Here is a 21861-nt window from a genome sequence, read left to right as displayed (position 1 = left end):
CAAGCCAGTATTTTCCAAATGACTAATGCATGGGAAAGATGGATTAGGAGTGCAAGATACACCAATAGATTCTAATATAACAGAGTTTGAAAAGCACATTAGTGCAGTTTCCTTTTCCACATTGCAACGAACTTTTAAAGAAATAACTAACTGTAGAGTTTTGGTGTAGTATCAAAGAAGAATAACCACAAGGTTATTACATTTTCCATTGTTTTCCAGCTAAATATGTAAGACCAGATTTTCTTCATGTGTTTCAGCCTAAAAGCAAATCACAACAGATTGAAGTAAGAGGTAGATATGAGAATATATGGCCATCTCACATTAAGCTGGCCATTGACTAGATTTATGGAAATGTAAATAATGCCACTGTTTCCTTTGGAAAATATAGTTATTTTTCATAAGATGGCTTCCCTTTGGCTCAGCTGGTTAAAAATCTGCCTGCAATGAGGAAGACCTAGGTTTGATTCCTGGGTTGGGAAGATCCCCTGGAGAAGGGAAAGGCTACCCACTCCAGTATTCTGGCCTGGAGAACTCCATGGACTGTATAGTCCATGGGGTTGCAAAGAGTGGGACACGACTGAGCGACTTTCACTTCACTTTCATAACCTATTATTTTAGTTAACATATAATAGCTTTATTATTGTTATTTAAAATGAATGAATAGATTTTTAAACAAATGTTCAGCTTTAATTTCTAACAGGATAAATATTAATAGAATAACCCTGATAAACAGGGTTGTTGATAATTTTTCAGAACATAAAAGGGTCCTGAGAGTAAAAAATTTGAGAACCACTGTGCTAGGGGGTAGTCAGGCATTTTAACACATAATCATACAAATAAGTGTGTAATTATAACCCCCCACAGTGAGTGATAAAAAGTAGAACAAGGTGCTAAGAGAGGCAAATTGGGGGATATTAGATGGGAATCAGAGAAGGCAATGGCACCCCACTCGTGTCAGAGAAGGCCCGTCTGAGAAAGTGGATTTTAAGTAGACATCTGCAGAGTGAGATCAGGGTGAAGATCGTTGTTGGCACAGGGAAAAGCATATGCAGAGCCCCTCAACTGGGGGTGAGCTTGGCTTGGGTGAAAACATGGTGATGATCAGGAGTTGGGTATGAGATGAATCAGAAGCTAAATCCCACAGGCTCTTGGAGATCATGTTAAGACTTTTGGCCTTTTTGTCCAAGGTCAATAAAAATGGCTCTATCACATGATCAAAAGTCAAATTTTTAAAAGATAACTATTGTGTTGAAAAACAATTATTAATAGAAGGGGACAAAAAAGAAGGTGAGGGTAACACCTGGGCAGCTGTTTAATAGTCCAGTGGTGTCTGCACCAAGAAGGTGGTGATGCAAATGGGGGTATTTTAGAGCTAACATTTACAGTTCTTGCCGTGCCTTACCCATCCGCTTTCTGCCCCCGTTGGAGTGGAAGAGAAAGGAAGACACCTACAAGAGCAGTACTACCTACCATGCTTAGTGACAGCGCTTCTAAGTATCACAAAGATTAATACCCATTATATCGTTTATAATTATTTGCTTTTTTTTTTTACATGGTACCTGAATTGACCACATTTACTTTGATAATTATTTTTGATGAGGAGATTGAAAAAGTCACTCTCATAGCACCACCTTGTGGACAGTGGTGAGACGTTTTTAAAATTGGGTTTGATAACTTAAAAAAAAAAGGACGTACCAAGTTCTCCTGAAAGTTTCCTAGTTATCAGCCACCCTGTGTCCTTCTTGGAAAGGGATGGGATATGAATGCATTCAACAGAATTAATTTCAGCCTTAAACCTCATGTAAGAGTTCAATCATGTCTGACTGTCTGCCACCCCATGGACTGTAGCCCGCCAGGCTCCTTTGTCCATGGGATTCTCCAAATAAGAATACTGGAGTGGTAGCCATGGCTGCCGTCTATGGGGTCTCACAGAGTTGGACACGACTGAAGTGACTTAGCAGCAGCAGCAGCAGCAGCCATTTCCTTCTCCAGGGATCTTCCTGACCCCCTTCTTTCTGGTTGAGTTTTGACATAAAGAGTCACTGAAAAGACCTTTTATTTAGATATCAGTTGAGGGTCACCTCCTGTGTCTCGGGCTGTTTCCTCTCTGCTTCTTTTCCAGGCTCATTGGAACTTACTTGACCGCTAACAATGGGATTCCTCTGGGCTCAGATTCAGGCCAGCTCTCTAAATAGTCTCCTCAGGCAAATTCCCTCCCTACCACCATCTTCCTCACCATCAGTGCCTCCCGAATGTATTTTTGTGGTTCAAACCTCTCCTGTGAGATCCATAACCTTATTTCTAACCCGCTATTCTACCTCTCCACGTGAATCATGGTTTCACATCCAAGACTGAACTTGGGATTTCTTCCCCTCCTAACCTGCTATTCTCTTAGTGTGTCTTAAAATTCAACGAAGGCACAAACATCCATCCAACTTTCAAACCTGGAACTAAGAAACTATTCCTGATGCCTCCTTCTCCTTCATGTTCTGCCCCGACCCACCCCCAGTGTCAACCTCTTGGCCTTGTCTGCTTTACCCACCAAGTCGTTTCTCTTGAGTGGCCCACTTCAGTCTGCCTTAACTGCCACTACTCTGTTCTGGTCATCTCTTGTCTAGATCCCTGCTGTAGTCTTCTAACTAGTCTCTATGTCCACTGTGGGCTCTCTCCACTCTCCACAGAGACATCTTCTCAGAACGCACATCTTCCCAGGCCACTTAACCTTCCAAGGCTGCCCATGCCTCCTCATCTACAATGCCTAGGGTGTGTCCTTCCCTGCCCCTCCAGCTGCTTCTCAGCCATGCTGCACCTCGCGTTCTGCAAATGGCAGTCCCACTGGTTCTCTGATTCTTGAACTCGTTGGAGGCAGGGATTGGCACCTGCTCGTCCCTCTGTCCCTCTCCTGCTTCTCACCACTTAGCCTCCCTACCTCAGTTTAATTGTCTGTTTCTCAGAGATGTCTTTCCCTGAACTTCCAGGCCTTTGTTACAAGCTATTGCATGCCATGAATCCTCTCCCTCTGAACACTTATCTCAGTTTTCAAGTTTCTATTCATCACAGTGGTTTCTTGATGAGTGCCTTCACCTCAGAAGACCTCCAGAGAGAAGAGGGCCTGTGGCTGGTGTTGCTCACTGTATCTCTCTAGCACCCAGGCGAGTGCCTGGTACATGGGGGATATTTAAAAAGTTCCCTGAATGAGTAAACAGTTGTGTCTCTAAGGCCTTGACAAGGCGATTACAACAGTCCACAGCGTATATCCATTGTCTGTGCTATTTTTCAGTTGCTAAGTCTTGTCTGACTCTTTGAGAACTCGTGAACTGTAGCCCGTCAGGTTCCTCTGTCCTCCACTATCTCCTGGAGTTTGCCCAGAATCATGTCCATTGAGTCAGTGATGCCATCTAAACATTTTGTCTTCTGCCACCCCTTTCTCCTTTTGCCTTCAATCTTTCCCACATTGATTTTCAATCTTGCCATATCCTCCTTGACTATGTCCCATTTACCTTGATTCATGGGCCTAACATTCCAAGTTCCTACGCAATATTGTTCTTTACAGCATCAGACTTTACTTTCACCACCAAACACATCCACAGCTGAGCATCATTCCCACTTTGGCCGTCACTTCATTCTTTCTGGAGCTGTTAGTAATTGCCCTCCACTCTTTCCCAGTAGCATATTGGACAACTTCCGAACTGTGGGAACTCGTCTTCCAGTGTCACATCTTTCTGCCTTTTCATACTGTCTGTGAGGTTCTCCAGGTGAGAGTGGTGGATGGGTTGCCACTCCCTCCTCCAGTGGACTACAGTTTGTCAGAACTCTTCACTAGGACCCGTCTGTCCTGGGTGGCCCTGCAAAGCATGGGTCGTAGCTTTCATTGAGTTACACGGTCTCTTTGCCATGTCAAAGCTGTGATCAATGAAGCGGATAGTTTGTGTTACTCACTCATAGATAAAATTAGGCTCAGGTGTAACTAAGGTTGCACACAGCCTGGAGATGACCAGGGAATTTCAGGCCTGCCTGGGACCTGGCTTGGTCCCACCTGGTCTTGTGACATTGGCGAACTTACACTTAACAAAATGATACATACATCTTTGCTAAAAACAAACAGTAATTTTGAGGGACAAACCAAAAGGATTTGCCATCTCCACAGGGACATGGTCTCACTAAAGAGATACTCAGTTTAGTAATTATTCAGAAAAATTATCATCTGACAAAGCAAATAGCGTTTTCCTGCTTCATGTTTTAGAAGCTGACAAGACAATTAAAGTCATTTATCTCAAAACACAGAGAGTTCAAAGGTGAACTGATGGTCCTAGGAAATTTCTAGCTACTTAAAAAAAAACATGTTTCCACCTTACCAAAAAAATTAAAATATTATTTATAAGATGAAATAAACACTCATTTCACTGAACATTGACATACAAAGTAATTAATACCTTTCTGTGTCAAAATGATTATACTACTATATATAAAACATGTTCTTAATATTTATTATTTTGCTTATTAATAAGTTTGTTCCAGGAATAATAAGACAATATAACAGCTTGTAAAATATGGTAAAATACATAAATTATAAATGAATTTCCCAATGACTCAGTGGTAAAGATTCTGCCTGCCAGTACAGGAGACACAGGAGACACGAGTTTGATCCCTGGGTCAGGAGGATACTCTTGAGGAGGAAATGGCAATCTGCTCGACTATTCTTGCCTGAAAATCCCATGGACAGAGGAGCCTGGCAGGCTACAGCCCATGGAGTTCTAAAGAGTCGGATAAAACTGAGCATGCACACATAAATCAATTAAGAATCCAAAGAAAAATAGAGTAGAAATAGAAAGTAGATTCAGATATGAGGCCAATTGAAAAAGCACCTTTTGTAAGGACTAATACACTGCCAGGCAACACTGCCACATCACAGTCTACACCACACTCATCCTGCCCCTTTTCCTTCTGTAGAGTTCTGATTATGTCCTGGCTCTGAGACTTCTGTGCTTAGGCCTGGAGGAGAACCACAGTTGACCTAGGAGAGTCACGTGGATCCCTAACTGGCTCATTCTTGTTAGAGAGGAATGTCCTCACTGTGTGAGATACTTTTAGTGAGCTCTCTTACTTGTGGCTGGGAGCTTTCTGACCGATATACTTGCTATGGTTCTCATTAGGCTCTAAGTTTTCCAGTAGTCCACACTGAAAGGGAGATTTAATTAGAAATAAGTCAGTGTTCATAAAACCGAAACAGGCCTGCACCTCAAGAAAAGCACAATATTGCTAAGACCAAGAAATATGCTGAGAATCTATCAGGATCCACTCATTTGTCTGATGTATTTAAAATCCCAAATAGAAGCATCAATGATAAGGATACTGAAATCAGCAATCGAAGCCAAATTGGCTTTCTCTTTTGACATAATTTATGATTCACCTTGAAGTTTCATTTTCTACATGCTTCTTAAGTTAAAACATTGTTCTTGGGGCCAAAAGAAAATGCATTTAGCAAATTAATTTGGACAATGGGTGCAGAAAAGTTGTTCTTTGCAAACTAAAGTTTGGCTTGTGAATAAGAAACCCTATATCTGTGAGTCAGTAGACCAGTGGGGTGGCTAGGAGAAAGGTCTAAATGGTTCCCATGGGCTTCTTTTAGAAAGAATATGTATCTTGCTCTGTGTATTTCTTCAGAAAAAGTGTAGGCATTCAACAGAACAGGGAAAGGTCAAGTTCTAAAAAGAATTGTTTTCCCCTTTGAACATTGACAGAAGGAGAGATTTTACTTTTGTATATAATTTTATTTCATTTAGGAATCAGGCTTCTCCGTGTATGTTTGTCCATTTGTATATTTATATCCAGGGGCTTCCCAGATGACTCAGGGTAAAGAATCCATCTGCCAATGCAGGAGACATGGGTTTGATGCTTGGGTCAGGAAGATTCTCTGGAGAAGGAAATGGCAACCCAGTCCAGTAATCTTGCCTGGAAAATCCCATGGATAGAGGAGCCTGGCCGCCTACAGTCCATGGGGTCGCAAAGAGCTGGACCTGACTGAGCACACACCCATTATTTACATTCAGCTTATAAAGAAATTAAGCAATCATAGCACTGATGGAAAGAATGTCTCCTGTGTGCTCACAGGATGGTTTGCACCCACAGCCAACTACAATAGCCAGCCTACCAGGAATAGCCCCCGCTTCAATCCCATTTACTATTTTAATGACAAGAACTTGCTAATGTGGGCACTTTGAAATGTAACCTTGGAAAGGAATGCTCTTCATACCAGGAAATCTTTGAGAAGGCTTGAGTTCTTGCCATAACTAAAAATCTAATGATTTATTACTGATGACTTCATCCCCAAATGAAAGCTAGCTCCCTCCTTCTGTAATCCCCAGGGAGAATCACACTGAGGAGAGAGGAATTTGGAAATAACATGAAGGAAAGAGACTTCAGTTTTTCTTTTGAATAAAAATGAGGAACCCGTTTATATGAGCATAAAGGATACAACTTCCAGACCCTGAAGTAAGGGTTCTGTGTGTCTCCAAAAATACCAATAGCAACTGCAGAGAGTTCATAGAGACAAAAGAAAAAACATACTGCTTATGGGAGTGTTTTGGGTGGGGTTTCTGAATAAGGAACATAAAATGGTCTTCCCCAAGTTAGGCTTTTGTGTCCCCATAGTACTGATGCTTCAGACTTCATTGTACATCTTGGCTTCCTCTTTAGAAAAAGGGAATAGATCCATTCCAATTGATGGTGGCATCTCTCCACTTGGTTCTGATCACCATCTCCAGTGGGGAAAACCGTCTTCCTGGTCTGTGTTCATCTTCGTGTTGGACGCTTTCCCAGTGATGGGAGTGAGTGTCTGAGGAAGGAATAGCCAACATTTAGACCCCAGCATTTGATAGTATATTGAAAAGCAGAGACATTACTTTGCCAACAAAGGTCCATCTAGTCAAGGCTATGGTTTTTCCAGTGGTCATGTATGGATGCGAGAGTTGGACTGTGAAGAAAGCTGAGCACCGAAGAATTGATGCTTTTGAACTGTGGTGTTGGAGAAGACTCTTGAGAGTCCCTTGGACTGCAAGGAGATCTAACCAGTCCATTCTGAAGGAGATCAGCCCTGGGATTTCTTTGGAAGGAATGATGCTAAAGCTGAAACTCCAGTACTTTGGCCACCTCATGTGAAGAGTTGACTCATTGGAAAAGACTCTGATGCTGGGAGGGATTGGGGGCAGGAGGAGAAGGGGACGACAGAGGATGAGATGTCTGGATGGCATCACTGACTCGATGAACGTGAGTCTGAGTGAACTCCAGGAGTTGGTGATGGACAGGGAGGCCTGGCGTGCTGCGATTCATGGGGTTGCAAAGAGTCGGACACGACTGAGCGACTGAACTGAACTGAACTATGTATACCATTTCAGAAGAAGCCAGGAAGGAAGGAAAATAGGATGAGTGGGCAGGAGTTGGGCTCAGCAAGCTGTGTTCCTAGAAGTGAGTGAGCTGATGGGGATTCAAGTGGATGGTGTGTACATATGCCCCACACAAGACATGTCCATGATAGTCTGGGTTGTTGTAGATTTTGAAAACTCAGTATTGATGTCATGTAATGGTGTGGTCCCGCACCGTGATGGAACACATAGAGTTAGATGTATCAATAAATCACTGAATGTTGTCAGGAAAAAATAAGAAAGAGAGAGCTTCTCAATGCTAAGAGTACATTTGCATTTGGGGGTGAAGTGCGAGTATTCTCGTGAGGTGGTCTAGAACTGAGTTCAAGGCCCAAGTTTGTCGCAGATGACCTTTGGGAAGGTACTTAGTATCTCTCAACCTCATCCATTAGAAATCATTTTTTGGCCACTTCAGTTTCCTCTGTGTAAAATAAGCATCATAGTGTCTACTTTAGATGACTGTTAGGAGGATTTAATGGAATAATGTATGTAAGGCTTTCAACACAGTGCCTGGAACACAATGCTTGCTATGTGTGTGAGCTAAAAAAAAAAAAAAAAAAAAAAATCCCAGTGCTTTCCTCAAAGAAGAGAGTAAAGTAGAAGCAATAATAGTAGAAAAGTAGAAACAATAAATATCTTAAGAAATGTATTGGCAATATCCCACTAAATGAAATGGGTGTGTATATATATAATATACATTTTTCTGGGGTCATATATATATATACACACACACACACACACACACACACACACACGCACACATATATATATATGTATGTATTGGGCTTGCCTGGTGGCTCAGATGGTAAAGAATCCACCTGCAATGAGGGAGACCTGGGTTCGATCCCTGGGTTGGGAAGATGCCCTGAAGGAGGGCATGGCAACTCACTTCAGTATTCTTGCCTGGAGAATCCCATGGACAGAGGAGCCTGGCAGACTACAGTCTATGAGGTTGCAAAGAATTGGACATGACTGAGAGACTAAGCACATGTATGTGTATACACATACACACAAATATAAATTTCTCATAATTAAAGAAAAAGAATTAGGAGCTACATAGACAAAGCAGTCACTAAAATACTCTTCTAGATGCAGTCATAATAATGAAAAGTTGCCTAAAGCCAGACCTGTGATACTAAAGGCAAAGAGTCAGACACCAAATCAGCAAGGCTCCATGCATGGTGCCTTGGTAGCAAATACGGGCTCCTGGTTTCATCATGTTTATTCCCTTGTCCAAAAGGCTAGTGTTTTAAGACAGCTTAAGGTTAATCTTTTTTCTTCGTGTTTTGTTTTTTTTTTTAAACATGGTGGGAATTGGAATGAAATGGCTTATATGATCACACTGGAACCTCTGCCAAGACTGTGCCTTCTTGCTTTCCTAGTGTCTGGTATATGCCTGGTGCTTAGTAGGCCTCAAAAATGCTTTTTGAACTGATGTGAATACAAATGCACTCTCAGTTTAGTTACTGTGTTCTGGGATGATCAGTCATCTGATACTCTATCTTGGGATTAGAATTCATCAGTTGGAACCCCAAGATTACAATGCTTAGGTTAGACCCATGACGTTGAAGCCTAGGTTTCATTTTAGAGATCAGGCCTCCACATCTTCCTGCAGAGCTAGCCCAAGCATCCACACAGCTGTAAACCAGCACAGCCTCGGCTCTCTGAGCACATTAAGCTGAGAGCACTGGGGTCTGGAGTGCTTACCTATGGTAAGGTGCGCAGGCTTTTTCTGTGCAGGCTGGCCACTGTAGAAGTACAGATCAAAGAGGCGCTCCACTTTCCAGTCTGATAAGAGCTGCCTGTTTGTGCTAAACAGGACACTGTAATTTCCGTTGATGTTGCACAGCCAGACAGGTAACTTGGGAGTCTTCAGCATGCTGCCCACCTGCAAGAGGAGAGAGGAACGCAGATGAACATTAGATTTGGCTGCCTACGAGAGAACACATGTCACCAGGATCAAAAAGCAGCTCGGGGACTTCTCTGGTGGTCCGGTGGTTAAGACTTTGCCTTCCAATGCAGGGGGTGTGGGTTTGATCCCTGGTAAGGGGGAGCTAAGATCCCACATGCCTCATAGCCAAAAAACAAAAACATAAAAACCAGAAGTAGTATTGTGACAAATTCAATAAAGGCTTTAAAAAAATTTTTTTTTAAAGCAGCTCAGAGACTTGGCATTGCGCTTATAGCTGGGCAGGGCACTGTGCATGGAGGAAGATTTCAAACAAAGGCTTTCTTGTAAATGAATTTGCATTTATGAATGATGTGGTGGTGATGTTCCAGTTTTTCTCTTCATGGATTTTATTTTAAAACATTTTGAGGGTGGGCTTATGGAGCTGGTGGAACCATCTCAGTTTGGTTTGTTAGTGAGGTGGAGAATAAGTAGACCGAATTAGAAGTGTAGGAATGGAATATGAGAACTTGAACTGGTCTTTTTGTTGACTAGTGTACTTATTTCTGTTCCCAAGATAGGACAGTATTTCATTCAGCAGGTGGTCATTCTGGCAGCACTAACCATTTAGATCCTAGGAAAAAGAGCCTAGAATATGGAAAGAGAGGATATTTTGAATACAGAAAAAAGCTTCTGGGAAATGAGTGGAAAGCACACAAACACTCTCACAGATGTACACATAACTGCGTGTTAATATGTAGATCAATTGTGAAGATGTACTTACAGCTGAATGTACTAGTTCAGTATTACGCATAATATTAAGTTCACTGTTTTTAAAAATTATTTGTTTTTGGTTGTGCTGGATTTTTGTTGCTGCATGGGCTTCACCCCAGTTGCGGCAGGTGTGGGCTCCTGTCTAGTTGTGATGCATGTCTTCTCTTTGTGGTGGCTTCTCATGGAGCAGAGGCTATCGGGGACATGAGCTTCAGTGGTCGCAGCCCCTGGACTCTAGAGCACAGGCTCAATAGTTGTGGTGCACGGGCTTAGTTGTTCTGTGGCATGTGGGGTCTTTCTAGATCAAGGGTCAAACCTGTATCTCCTGCATAGGCAGGTGGATTCTTTCCAGTGAGTCACCAGGGAAGCCTAAGTTCAATGTCTTAATCAGCTTGTTTTCTGGTTTTTCCAGGCAATCCAGGCCTTGAATTCTCAGGCCAGTGAATTAGATTCACCAAAGCACCACTCAGGAAGGCTCACTAGTAAAGGATCCTGCATACTCCAGTAACCCCTGAGGTTCGTTGTTGCTGTTCAGTCACTAAGTCATGTCCAATTCTTTGCGACCCCATGGACTGCAGCACGCCAGACTTCCCTGTCCTTCACTATCTCCCAGTTTGCTCAAACTCATGTCCATCGAATCAGTGATACTACCTAAACATATCATGCTCTGTCATTGGCTTCTCCTCTTGCCCTCAATCTTTCCCAGCATCAGGGTCTTTTCCAATGAGTCAGCTCTTTGCATGGCCAAAGTATTGGAGCTTCAGGATCAGTTCTTCCAATGAATATTCAGGGTTGATTTCCTTTGGGATTGACTGGTTTGATCTCTTTGCAGTCCAAACACATGAGGGAATCAGGATTATAGTGTTTTTCTTGATGATATCTCCCATTTTGTTTAAAGAGGCAGGGAAGCACAAATTTTTTTAATGCCATTGAAACTCATTAATGTTTTTTAAAAAACATTAAAAAAAAACATGTAAAGAGATTAACGTGAGCTACATGGAAACCCCCATCATTTCCCAAGATGCTAGGGAGAGCTCTGGACCCTCAGCTGTGGCATATCTTCCCATAACAGAAGGATTCAATTCTGTTTCTTTTCTTCTTGGTCCTCAGAGTTGTACTGTGTGTTCAGGAACAAATTCTGTTGCGTGGAAAATCCAGTTTTGAAAAAAATGACTGCGTGTTTTGTCAACCCAAGTATTAAAGGCTAGTAACTTGACATTTTGATTTCTCAATCATTCTATTCAAATCCCTTCTTTCTCCTAGAGTTGAAATTCTTCAGTTGTGGGTGAATCAGAGGTGCTTTTGTGTTTAAACTTTACTCTTCAGCTACTGGAGAAAAATTATACTACTGTGTTTAAAAGAAATGACCTAGGTTTTAGCTGATAGTTGAAAAAAGGGGTGTAGGCCCAGCACCCCAGTCTGGACATGCTCATAGTGGGCATGCTCATCTGCTCACATCAACACCAGCCCTCCCTGGACTGAGTATAACATGAGTATAATACACCAAACTTGGGGCAAGTCACCCACTGGCTACATTGGAAATAAAACACAGAGGATGTGCCATTGAAGCAACCCCATGTATTTACATCCCAGAGTCCACCCCCTACATTCCAAAGAACATCGTCACCATTCACTAGTTATAAAATAAGCTCTTTCTTAGGCCTTCTTGTGATAGTACTAAGGTTATGTATAATCAAAATACGATCCTCAGGACTTGGAATTATTAAGTTTGAAAATATGGATAAACTAATTAGGAAACTGAGGGCTGTTTGTAATAAAGTGCCACTGCATTTTAACTCCAGATGCATATTCTGGCTGATTTTAAATCAGTGAAAGTTCCTGTAAATGATGTGTGGGTGGATGTAATTGACTGTAGACATACATGATATTGTTTCACAAAATCTTTGTGACGTTGGCAAAATTCAACTGGAGCTCAGATTCATACTCTGTAAGGTGTGGCCACTGCACTGTTGTGATTTTATGCAACAATGCAACAGTTTTCTCTCCTGAACTCAAAGCTACTCATGATCTTATTAAAGTAGGAGGAAAACGAAGGAGTCATAAATATAGCAATCTCCAGCACTCAAAGTGACCATTCAGAGACCCTACACTGAGTAGGCAGAGTCCCACTTGCCCTGAGAGATTCTGGTCAAGAGAAATATGTCTGTCACAGCACTTTAGGTTTTAACTCCAAGAGGTGAGCCTCAGGTTACAGCTTAGAACATGCTTGGTTTAAAGGGAGTTCTGCAGAACCAAAACTGAGTACCTCCCAACTGAACCCAGTCAAATATCAAAGCCCTTTCCTCAGTGCACCATGGAATCTGTTTGACTGGCATCTTCAGTTAAGAATTTGTATTGCTTTGGGATAGACACAATTTATCAGCTAACCTCCCCATGAAAGAGAATTCTAAGTATGTTTTACTGGTGAGATGTCATCAATGCAGAATTTGTGCATGTTGCCTCATGTTGCCATGGTAAAAAGGAAATTAAATTGTGATAGAGTGGTGCTATAAATAAAATACCTTTCTCCTTAAATTCACTCATTGTGTAATAAGCCCAGTCAGTTCAGCCTTCCATGCGGCAATCAAACCTTCCATAGCAGGTGTCATTGAAGGTAAAGTTACAAAGATAGGAAGAAGGGACAAATTCTAAGCACCAGAGAGTGAGGATCCATCTGTCCGTGTGGTGGCTTAAGTGGTAAAGAATCCGCCTGCCAATGCAGGAGACCTGATTCGATCCTTGAGTCAGGGAAGAGGAGCCTGGAAAATCCCATACACAGAGGAACCTGGCGAGCTACAGTCCATGGGGTTGCAAGAAGTCGGACCTGACAGTGACTGAGCACTGAGACTGAGCCATAGGCCGGCTCCAGAACAACGGCTCTTGGAATGCGCCTCTGCATAAGGAGCTTGATGTGGAAGTCCCAGGGCCCCCATCCGGCGATCTGATTGGGAGAAAGTTGTGGAAATGTGCTTTCTTCGCTGATTCCTGGTGACAACTCACATGCGTGGCTCTTCACAGTCTGGCTCTCATCTCTGCCACCCGGAGCACGAGTTGATGTAATTTCTCTTAGCCAGTTTGCAGGGGTGTTGTCATGTTTTCCAGGCGCTACCCCAGCGACTCAGGGGTAGATAACAGTGGGTGGAGCTTCATCTGGTACTTTGAGTGTTGGATTTCTTCCTGTCAGTCTCTTTAAAGGGAAAAATGTAAAGAGGGAAGAAGGTAGGACTCAGATGGTGATGTGCTCTGCCAGGGTTGTCGGGGGAATAATTCCAGCAAGACCTAAATGGCTTCCGTTCCTTCTAAAAATCAGAGTTGATTTTTCTTCTCGGTGGCAGGTGCGAAGATAATGTGAACCTCCTGAGGTTTTCCAGATGGTGTTAGACTCAAACTACTTTATGTTCTCACTTAGGTATTGGAACCACACACTCAAACCTGTATCTTCAAATAGAAAAGTGATGGGAGGCTTCAAAACAGTGCCTCTTCTTGCGGGGAGCTGGCTGTGTGCTGCAGGAACTGTCAGTCTGGTGGGTTCTGGGGGGCTTGCATGTCATCTAATGAGAGCTCCTTTTTTTGTTTTTTTTTTTTAATCTCACCTACTGGGCTGTGACATTGGGACTGAAAGATGTGCGTTTTTGCAATCTCTGCAATTTTATCACTGAGTTAGAAGAGATTCACTTAGGGAAGACAGATGCAGTGGCGGATGAGGGGGTTTCACAGCGACAGCAGGTTCTGCCAAGCAGCACATTGATTTTCTTTTGAACTCAGAAAACTTCTTATATTAGGTTTCTCTTACCAATGCTTACATATAATCTTCCAATTTAGAACGCCCACCCGAGGCAGGGACTCGAGGCAGGAGTCCCTAAATACCCCAAAAAATGCTTATGTGCGAGCTAAGTCACTTCAGTCATATCCGACTCTTTCTGACCATGTGGACTTTAGCCCACCATGCTCCTCTGTCCATGGGATTCTCCAGACAAGAATACTGGAGTGGGTTGCCATGCCCTTCTTCAGAGGATCTTCCCGACCCAGGGATTGAACCTGCGTCTCTTATGTCTCCTGCATTAGCAGGCGGGTTCTTACCACTTAGCACCAATACCTATATGCATTTGGCATATCCATGTGCAGAGTCACCATGCCTCAGAGCAGAAAGGGAAGGGAGTGACTGTGAGGTCCTCAATCCAGTGATGCTTAAAGCACTGCCCTCGAACCACATCTGGTTCTTTTTTGAGCAAACAGCTGTGCTGCAAGAAGTCTTATGATTGAAGGTTATGAAATATTAGATATCTGTATGCACTGCCATCAGATGAGTCTTCTGGTTAGCACATCTCTGAGCACCACTGAGCTTGTCCTCCTAGCATATAGTGACAGACACAGTCCGCCAAACACACAGATACTTGAAAGGGTGTGTGCCACCAGTACTTGCGGATCACAATCAACTCACACTCACCACTGCTTTAACCTAGTAGTCAGTGGATAAAGTTTTAGATATTGAGTACAACCACCATGCATTGTAAGACCGAGCCATGATTTTGCCATTATCTAACCATTTGCAGTTCAGCATTAGAGGATCTGTAATTTGTTGTTTGGTCACTTAGTCGTGTCCGACTCTTTGCGACCCCATGGACTGCAGCATGCCAGACTTCCCTGTCCTTCACGATCTCCCAGAGTTTTCTCAAACTCATGTCCATTGAGTCAATGATGCCATCCAACCATCTCATCCTCTGTCCCCCCCTTCTCCTCCTGTCCCTGGTCTTTACTTTGGCCACCTGATGCAGAGAGCTGACTCATTGGAAAAGACCCTGATGCTGAGGAGATTGAGGGCAGGATCTGTAATAGATCTTATATAATACAAATATACATGTCTATGTCAATATGTTGATGTGATTGATTACAGAAACACCTCTGAAAGATATCTTACCCAGAACAAATGTTTTGTATTTACCACTTTATCAGAAACAAGTAGAGATGATCATGACAGGCAGTGGGCTGAAAGTGCCTTGGAACACATATAGATCTGGGCTCAGAATCCTGGCCCTGACACCTCCTTAGTTGGTGGCCTTCTTACACTTTCTCAGTCTGGGATGTCTCATCTCTGAAACAAACAGCTAGTGGGAAGCTACTGTGTAGTTCAGGGAGCTCAGCCCTCTGCGATGACCTAGAGGGGTGGGATGGGGGCAGGGGAGGAAAGGTCAAGGGGGAGGGGAAATATGTACATATATGGCTGTTTCACTTCATTGTACAACACTGTAAAGCAACTATACTCCCAATAAAAAGAAATAGAATGAATGATCACACAACAGCCCCTGTACTTGAACTAACACTGATTGTAACTCTGAGTGGAAATGAGGGTTAAATGAAAGAAGATATCATTACCAGTGACTTGGAGAGAGCCCAGCACACAGTATGTGCTCTGCACAAGTGGCTGTTAGACTATAATGACTAAATGAGCTTTAAAAAATACCGTCTTCAGGAGTGATTGAGCTTTAAAAAATACTTTAATTGCCAGCTTCGGAAGTGATGGGAAAATATAAAATTCTTATAGATATAAAATCATTATCTACAAAAATTATTTTGATACTATTTGGTGAGTTATAGATTGCTTTTTTCCCAGAATATAATGAGCTGCTATAGAAAGAATAAAAAAGCATCTTCAGGTTAAATAAACTTTATATGTATGTATGTAGATGCCTAACAGAGTCATATATCTCAGCAGTTCAAGTAAAACTACCTGCCAGCCTGTATTTGCTCTTTAATACATTTGTTCTGAAACCAAACTTCAAGTGCATGTCAGAGACAACATAATAAACATCCTCTGGGTTTCAAGCCATTAGTGTACAATTTCAGGCAATTTTCACTGAGGGCAGGATTCATAGGCATCTCCCTGGGGAGAGAACACTGACTCTAAGAAGGGAAAATGAAAAGCCACATTAGTCACTTTTTGAAAAGATGGAAGCTTTGTAGATGTGATTTTTATGTAGATTTTAAAGCTAACCCAGTGTCTCACCATCCTTTGCCCTACTTCCAGTTTGTGAGCAGGCATCTGGATGGTGGTCCTGAGGTCGGCTACATTTTGCCCTCTTCCCAGCAAGAAAGCTTTTGCTTTTTTTTTTTTTTAAACCTTAGACCTTGGCCTCTTGATGGAATTTAAGGTCCCAACAAATATCCACTTTATTACTGGAGGATATTTTAGGCTCTGCAGGTAATTTTCTTTAGAGCATGACTTAGCAGTGCTGTTGGTCCGAGCTGACTTGTATTGAAAGGTATGTGATCCGCGGAAAATGGTAGCACTGGATTGCCATGAATTCTTGCTTCTCTGAAGCTCTCTCTCTTTTTCTCTCAATCTCACTTTCTTTGGGGCTGGGGTGCATAGCCTTTGATACAGTCCCTTTTCTCAGAGAAGCTTAGTCACAAGCTGCTGTTTAATTTTAAGGTTTAGCAAATGCATGTTTAACTTTAAAGTTTGAAACTTGCCCCTAACACCTTGGTAAAAAGGAATGGAAAGCTGTCAACATTTCTCATACTTGAAGGAAATATCAGTATTGAAAGAAGATACTCTTTGTTGTAATTTCACTTGAAATGATAGTTTTCTAATTCTGTATACCATGGATTTAATCAGTTAAGTCTAACGAGATTCTCCCCCACACACACCTTTTTTAGAGCAGTGATTCAGTTGGGACAGTTTTGTCCTCTGGGGAACATTTGGCAATATCTGGAGATATTTTTGGTTGTCACATGGGGTGGGGCAGTACTACTGGGATTTAGTGAGTAAAAGCCAGGATGGTGCTGAATATCCCATAATGCACAGGCCAGCCCCCACCGCAAAGAATTATCCATTCCAAAGTATTAGTAGTGCTGAGGTTAAGCAGCCTTTCTCTAGAACAGAGATTTCTAACTCTGGATGCACCTGAGGGGTTGCAAGGTAAAAAGCTTTGATTACCAGATGGTCTCCAGGCCAGATAAACCAGAGTCATTGGATAGGACCAGCTGTACAATTTGTGGGGTCCAGTACAAAATGAAAAACTGGAGGCCTTTGTTCAGAAAATGTTAAGAATTTTAAGGCAGTGACAGCCGAGCCTTCTAAGTGTGTGGCTGTGTGTTCACACAGGTCCTACACACATATAGCTGACACTGTTCTGGAGGATGACCTGAGCACTGGTAATTTTAGACGCTCCCTATGAGTAACAGATGAATCAACAAAGACAATAGACAGATGGCAAATAAGCATATGCTTATTATCAGGGCAATGCAAATAAACAATGTGGTACTTATTAGAGTGGCTGAAATCCAGAACACTGACGACACTAAATGCTGGCAAGGATGCAGAGCAACAGGAACGCTCACCCATTGTCGGTGGGAATGTAAAATGGTACAGCCACCTTGGGAGGTAGTTTGGCAGCTTCTTATGAAACTAAACATACTCTTACCATGTGATCCAGCAATTGCCCCCCTCTTGATATTTACCCAAAAGAGCTGAAAACTTATGTCCACACAGAAACCTGCACATGATGTTTATAGCAACATTATTCACGATTGCCAAAATGTGGTAGCAACCAAAGGATCTTTTATAAGTTAATGGCTAAATAAACCATGACATATCAGTGGAATAATATTTGTTCACAGAAATATTATTCACAGTATTCCAATGGAATATTATGCAGTGCTGTAAAGAAATGAGGTATCAAGCTATGAAAATATATGGAGAAAATATAAAGGCATATTATTAAGTGAAATAAGCCGATCCAAAAATGCTACATACTATAATTCCAACTATATATTAATAACACTCTGGAAAAGGCAGAACTATGGAGACAGGAAAAAGATCCATCATTGAGGGAGATGGAGGGTTGACTTGGCAGAGCGCAGAGGACTTTTAGGGCAGTGAAACCACTCTGTATGATGCTATAATGGTGAATACATGTCATTATACATTTGTCCAAACCCAAGAGCGAACCATAACATAAACTATGGACTTAGTTCATGTCAGTGTAGGTTCATCAGCTGTAACAAATGTACCACTCTGGTGGAGGATACTGATAATGTGGAAGCCATGCATGTGTAAGGACAGGGAATTTGTGAAAACCTTTGTGCTTTCCACCCAATTTTGCTGTAAACCTAAAACTGCTTTCAGCTCAGTTCAGTCGCTCAGTCATGTCCAACTCTTTGCGACCCCATGGACTGCAGCACACCAGGCCTCCCTGTCCATGACCAACTCCTGGAGTTTACTCAAACTCAGGCCCATTGAGTCGGTGATGCCATCCAACCATCTCATCCCCTGTCGTCCCCTTCAATCAGGCATCTCCTCCCACCTTCAATCTTTCCCAGCATCAGGGTCTTTTCAAATGAGTCATCTCTTCGCATCAGGTGGCCAAAGTATTGGAGCTTCAGCTTCACCATCAGTACTTCCAATGAATATTCAGGACTGATTTCCTTTAGGATGGACTGGTTGGATCTCCTTACAGTCTAAGGGACTCTGAAGAGTCTTCTCCAAAAACTGCTTTAACTGACCTAAAACTGGTTACCTATTTATTTAAAATGTGTTAGAAAGAAATAGTGTATCAAGTCCATTGCTTATATTACTGCTATAGGAAATGTATATTTGTATGTGAAAGTCGCTTTGTCCTGTCCCACTCTTTGCAGCCCCATGGACTCCAGGCCAGAATACTGGAGTGGGTAGCCTTTCCCTTCTCCAGGGAATCTTTCTAACCCAGGAATCTAACCCAGGTCTCTCTCATTGCAGGAAGATTCTTTACCAGCTGAGCTACCAGGGAAGCCTGCTATAGCAAAGGTTAGATTCAAATTTTAAAAGTGAGTTCATTTAAAGGAAAATATTAAGCAAATAATAACAGAGGTGGTGTGAAGATATGACAAAGCTTGTGAATTACCTACTCAGATGACAGAACTATGAGAAACACTGTTTTAAATCTTTGTAGTTTGTAGTGAGGATATGGTGAAATAATATTGTGAAAGAACTTTATAATAACAGAGAAAGCACTAAAGTTGTGGTTTTTGTACCTCACTCCTTGAAACTTGCCCCCAGTGTAGCCTACCAGACTGAGTCTTGTCCTATTCCTGGGTTCTAATAGATACAGAGTGCTTAACCAAGGACATGAAGTGACCTTGTGCAGTTGAAAGAAAACTATGGATAATGAAATCTATAAGTCCCCTATTTTTGGCTTAGTTTTCCTTGTTATTATATACATCAAATTCTAAGATGAATTCCCAAATTATCAGGGACAAGCAATTAGGAATTTTATAGTAGTAACAGAGCCATTCTCTGTTTAGGACATATTCAAAGTACAGTTTTTCAGTTTCATATAGTGGAAATGTTTGCATCCATTAAATATGACGAAGGACACATATCCATTGACATATAAGGACATTTGTATTACATGAGAAAGACAGGGTTCAGAAGAAGTAGAATAGGACATATTTATATGAGAAGGAGAAGGAAGCATTTCTGAGAGAACTGACCGTGGGTGACGGATTGGGTTGATTTGTTTTAGTTTACCTGTCACTTCTCATTTTTTCTTTTTTTCAAACTGAAGTGTAGTTGATTTACAATGTTATGTTAGTTTCTGTTGTCATTTTTCTATGATGGACTAGATTTCAAACTCAAGGAATACTTAGCAAACTTTGAAGACACACTTGTACAAAAAAGATGCAGTCATTCTGTGATAGTCAGATGCCACGTTCCCAACATCAGATATGATTTGTGTGTGTTGTGATGTGCTGATTTCATGAATAACACGTTGTAGCTGGACCCAACAGTAGAGGAAAGCCAGATGAAGCAATAGATATAAAAAGACCTTATAAAGTGTAAAGTCCTGTACATGTGAAAGAGACTTTGAGCCTGAACCAGCAGAGTGAAGGACAGGACAGGCTCTGAGCAGTGGGGCTATTTGGCGCTGACAGACCGTGAACCTGGGAGGGTTTGTCACCATCATATTGAATTCCATCCCAGTTAGTTTCAGGATTGCTCCAGAGAAGCATTGCTTCTCACAGAACCTCCTTGCCATCCCTAGGTTTTAGGATGAACTTTTTGGGAAAATATCACAGAAGCATCTTTGATTTGTGGTTTGGGTGGGTGTACTTGCTTCCTCACTCTCTTTACCAGTTGTTTTTGCAGAATCACATCTTACTCAATTCTCTGGTTGTGCTTTTCAACAGCACAGTCTACATTCTGGTTGTCAGAGGTTATAAATCCTCAGAGCTGGAAAGTGTTTTGAGAGGCATTTCATAAGTGAGATTCCCTTTTATTTGCAGTGATTTTTAAAGCTCTGAGTAATAGATACAATATATGCATTCATATTTGCATAAATAAAGGGTTGGGAAGATACTCATTGTCAGCTGACAGTATCGACTTCTGATGAGTGGAGATGCTAGGGGACTTTATTTGTATACTTCAAGTATTGTTTTAAAAAACAATTTGCATATTACTTGTATCACCTATACTCTATATACATAAAAATTGATAAGGCAAAATATAAAGCAAGACTTGTGTATTTCCATTTAGACCCTGAAAAATCTCTGTGTGTGTCTGTATGTGCATGTGAGAGGCATGCAGTAAAGTAGTAAAGGAAAAAGTAAGCTCAGGTTTGAATTAGGACTTCCCAGACGGAGCTAGTGGTAAAGAATCCAACTGCTAGTGCAGGAGACGTGGGTTTGATCCTTGGGTCGGGAAGATCCCCTGGAGGAGAAAATGGCAACCCACTCCAGTATTCCTGCCTGGAGAATCCCATGGACAGAGGAGCTTGACGGGTTACAGCCCACGGGGTTTCAAAGAACTGGACACAACTGAGTACAGACACATGCAATCTAGAGACTTAACAAAATGTCCAAATAGTGCCACTGGTGGTGTGGTTGAGAACTGGAACACACTTACCTGTGAAAGTCTGTCATCGTCTGAAGTGCCCTTCCCCCACTGCAAATAGCCGATGTCACTGCGGGTCGGGACCCCATGTAATATTTCTTGAGACTTTCCTTTCTGACAGCCGTTAAAGGTGTGTGGACTTGCTCTTCCAGTTAAAATCAGGTTCAAAACTGCCTAGATGACATATTTTACAAATATGTGTAAAGATAACCTTGACACAAGGACTTAATTTTTTTATTTTCATAATCGCAAAGATTACCATTTTTAGTGAAAAGAATGAAATCCCACAGTATATAATTCTGGAAAAACATATGTTATAAATATTTGGTAGAGTTAAAATAGGAGTTTATTAATTTTTTTCTTGAGCCATGCCCCATAACTCCCTACAGACCCTTAATATTTTCTTAAACTTTGGTTTCTATAATTGTGATTTAAGATGCATGAAACTAAGATATTTTTATAGTGCTTTCCTTTCAGTTATGAGGGATTCCTGGTGGGGAGGGGGGTTTTGTCAAGATATTTTCTAACATTTCTAGACTTTCAGGGATGGCAGACTCTCAGAGGTAAGCTAGAAAGGACAGTAATGGAAAGTGGAAAAGTGAAAAGGGTGGGGAGGCATCTTAGTATTTCAAAGATAATTTGATCACCCTTCACTTAAGGAGAGAATATACTTAATTGAAAAAATAAAAGCCTCATTCAGATTCTACAATAAAAAGTAGTCTTAAAAAAAAATTAATAAAAAGGTAGTCTTACAACCCACCTGCCTGCACAGGAAACCTCCAGCATTTGGTTGTAGTAGGTGAGTGGTGGAGACGTCCAGCTCCTCCTGAAGCCTGCGGAATGGGAGGAACCATCAGCACTCAGAGACCATGACTGCTCCAGGGACCCACAGCCTTTCCTGCCTTCAC

The 21861-nt window shown here is 41.8% G+C and overlaps 1 protein-coding gene across 1 annotated transcript in view; it reads right to left on the bottom strand.

Moving 5' to 3' along the window:
• Positions 1 to 6333: 6333 nt before the first annotated feature.
• MINDY4B (MINDY family member 4B) overlaps positions 6334 to 21861 on the bottom strand; it is a 42479-nt gene continuing 26951 nt past the window's right edge. The window contains exons 9-12 of the mRNA XM_061418904.1: positions 21714 to 21786; positions 20966 to 21127; positions 9129 to 9309; positions 6334 to 6835 (exon numbers count right to left, since the gene is read on the bottom strand). Of these exons, the coding sequence (XP_061274888.1) occupies positions 6693 to 6835; positions 9129 to 9309; positions 20966 to 21127; positions 21714 to 21786 (559 nt within the window). The 3' untranslated portion in view covers positions 6334 to 6692. The remainder of the gene's footprint in view (positions 6836 to 9128; positions 9310 to 20965; positions 21128 to 21713; positions 21787 to 21861) is intronic.

This window comes from Bos javanicus, chromosome 1 (assembly GCF_032452875.1).
Source record: "Bos javanicus breed banteng chromosome 1, ARS-OSU_banteng_1.0, whole genome shotgun sequence".
NCBI classification, from domain to species: Eukaryota; Metazoa; Chordata; class Mammalia; order Artiodactyla; family Bovidae; genus Bos; species Bos javanicus.
This window is presented reverse-complemented; position numbering and strand designations above follow the sequence as displayed.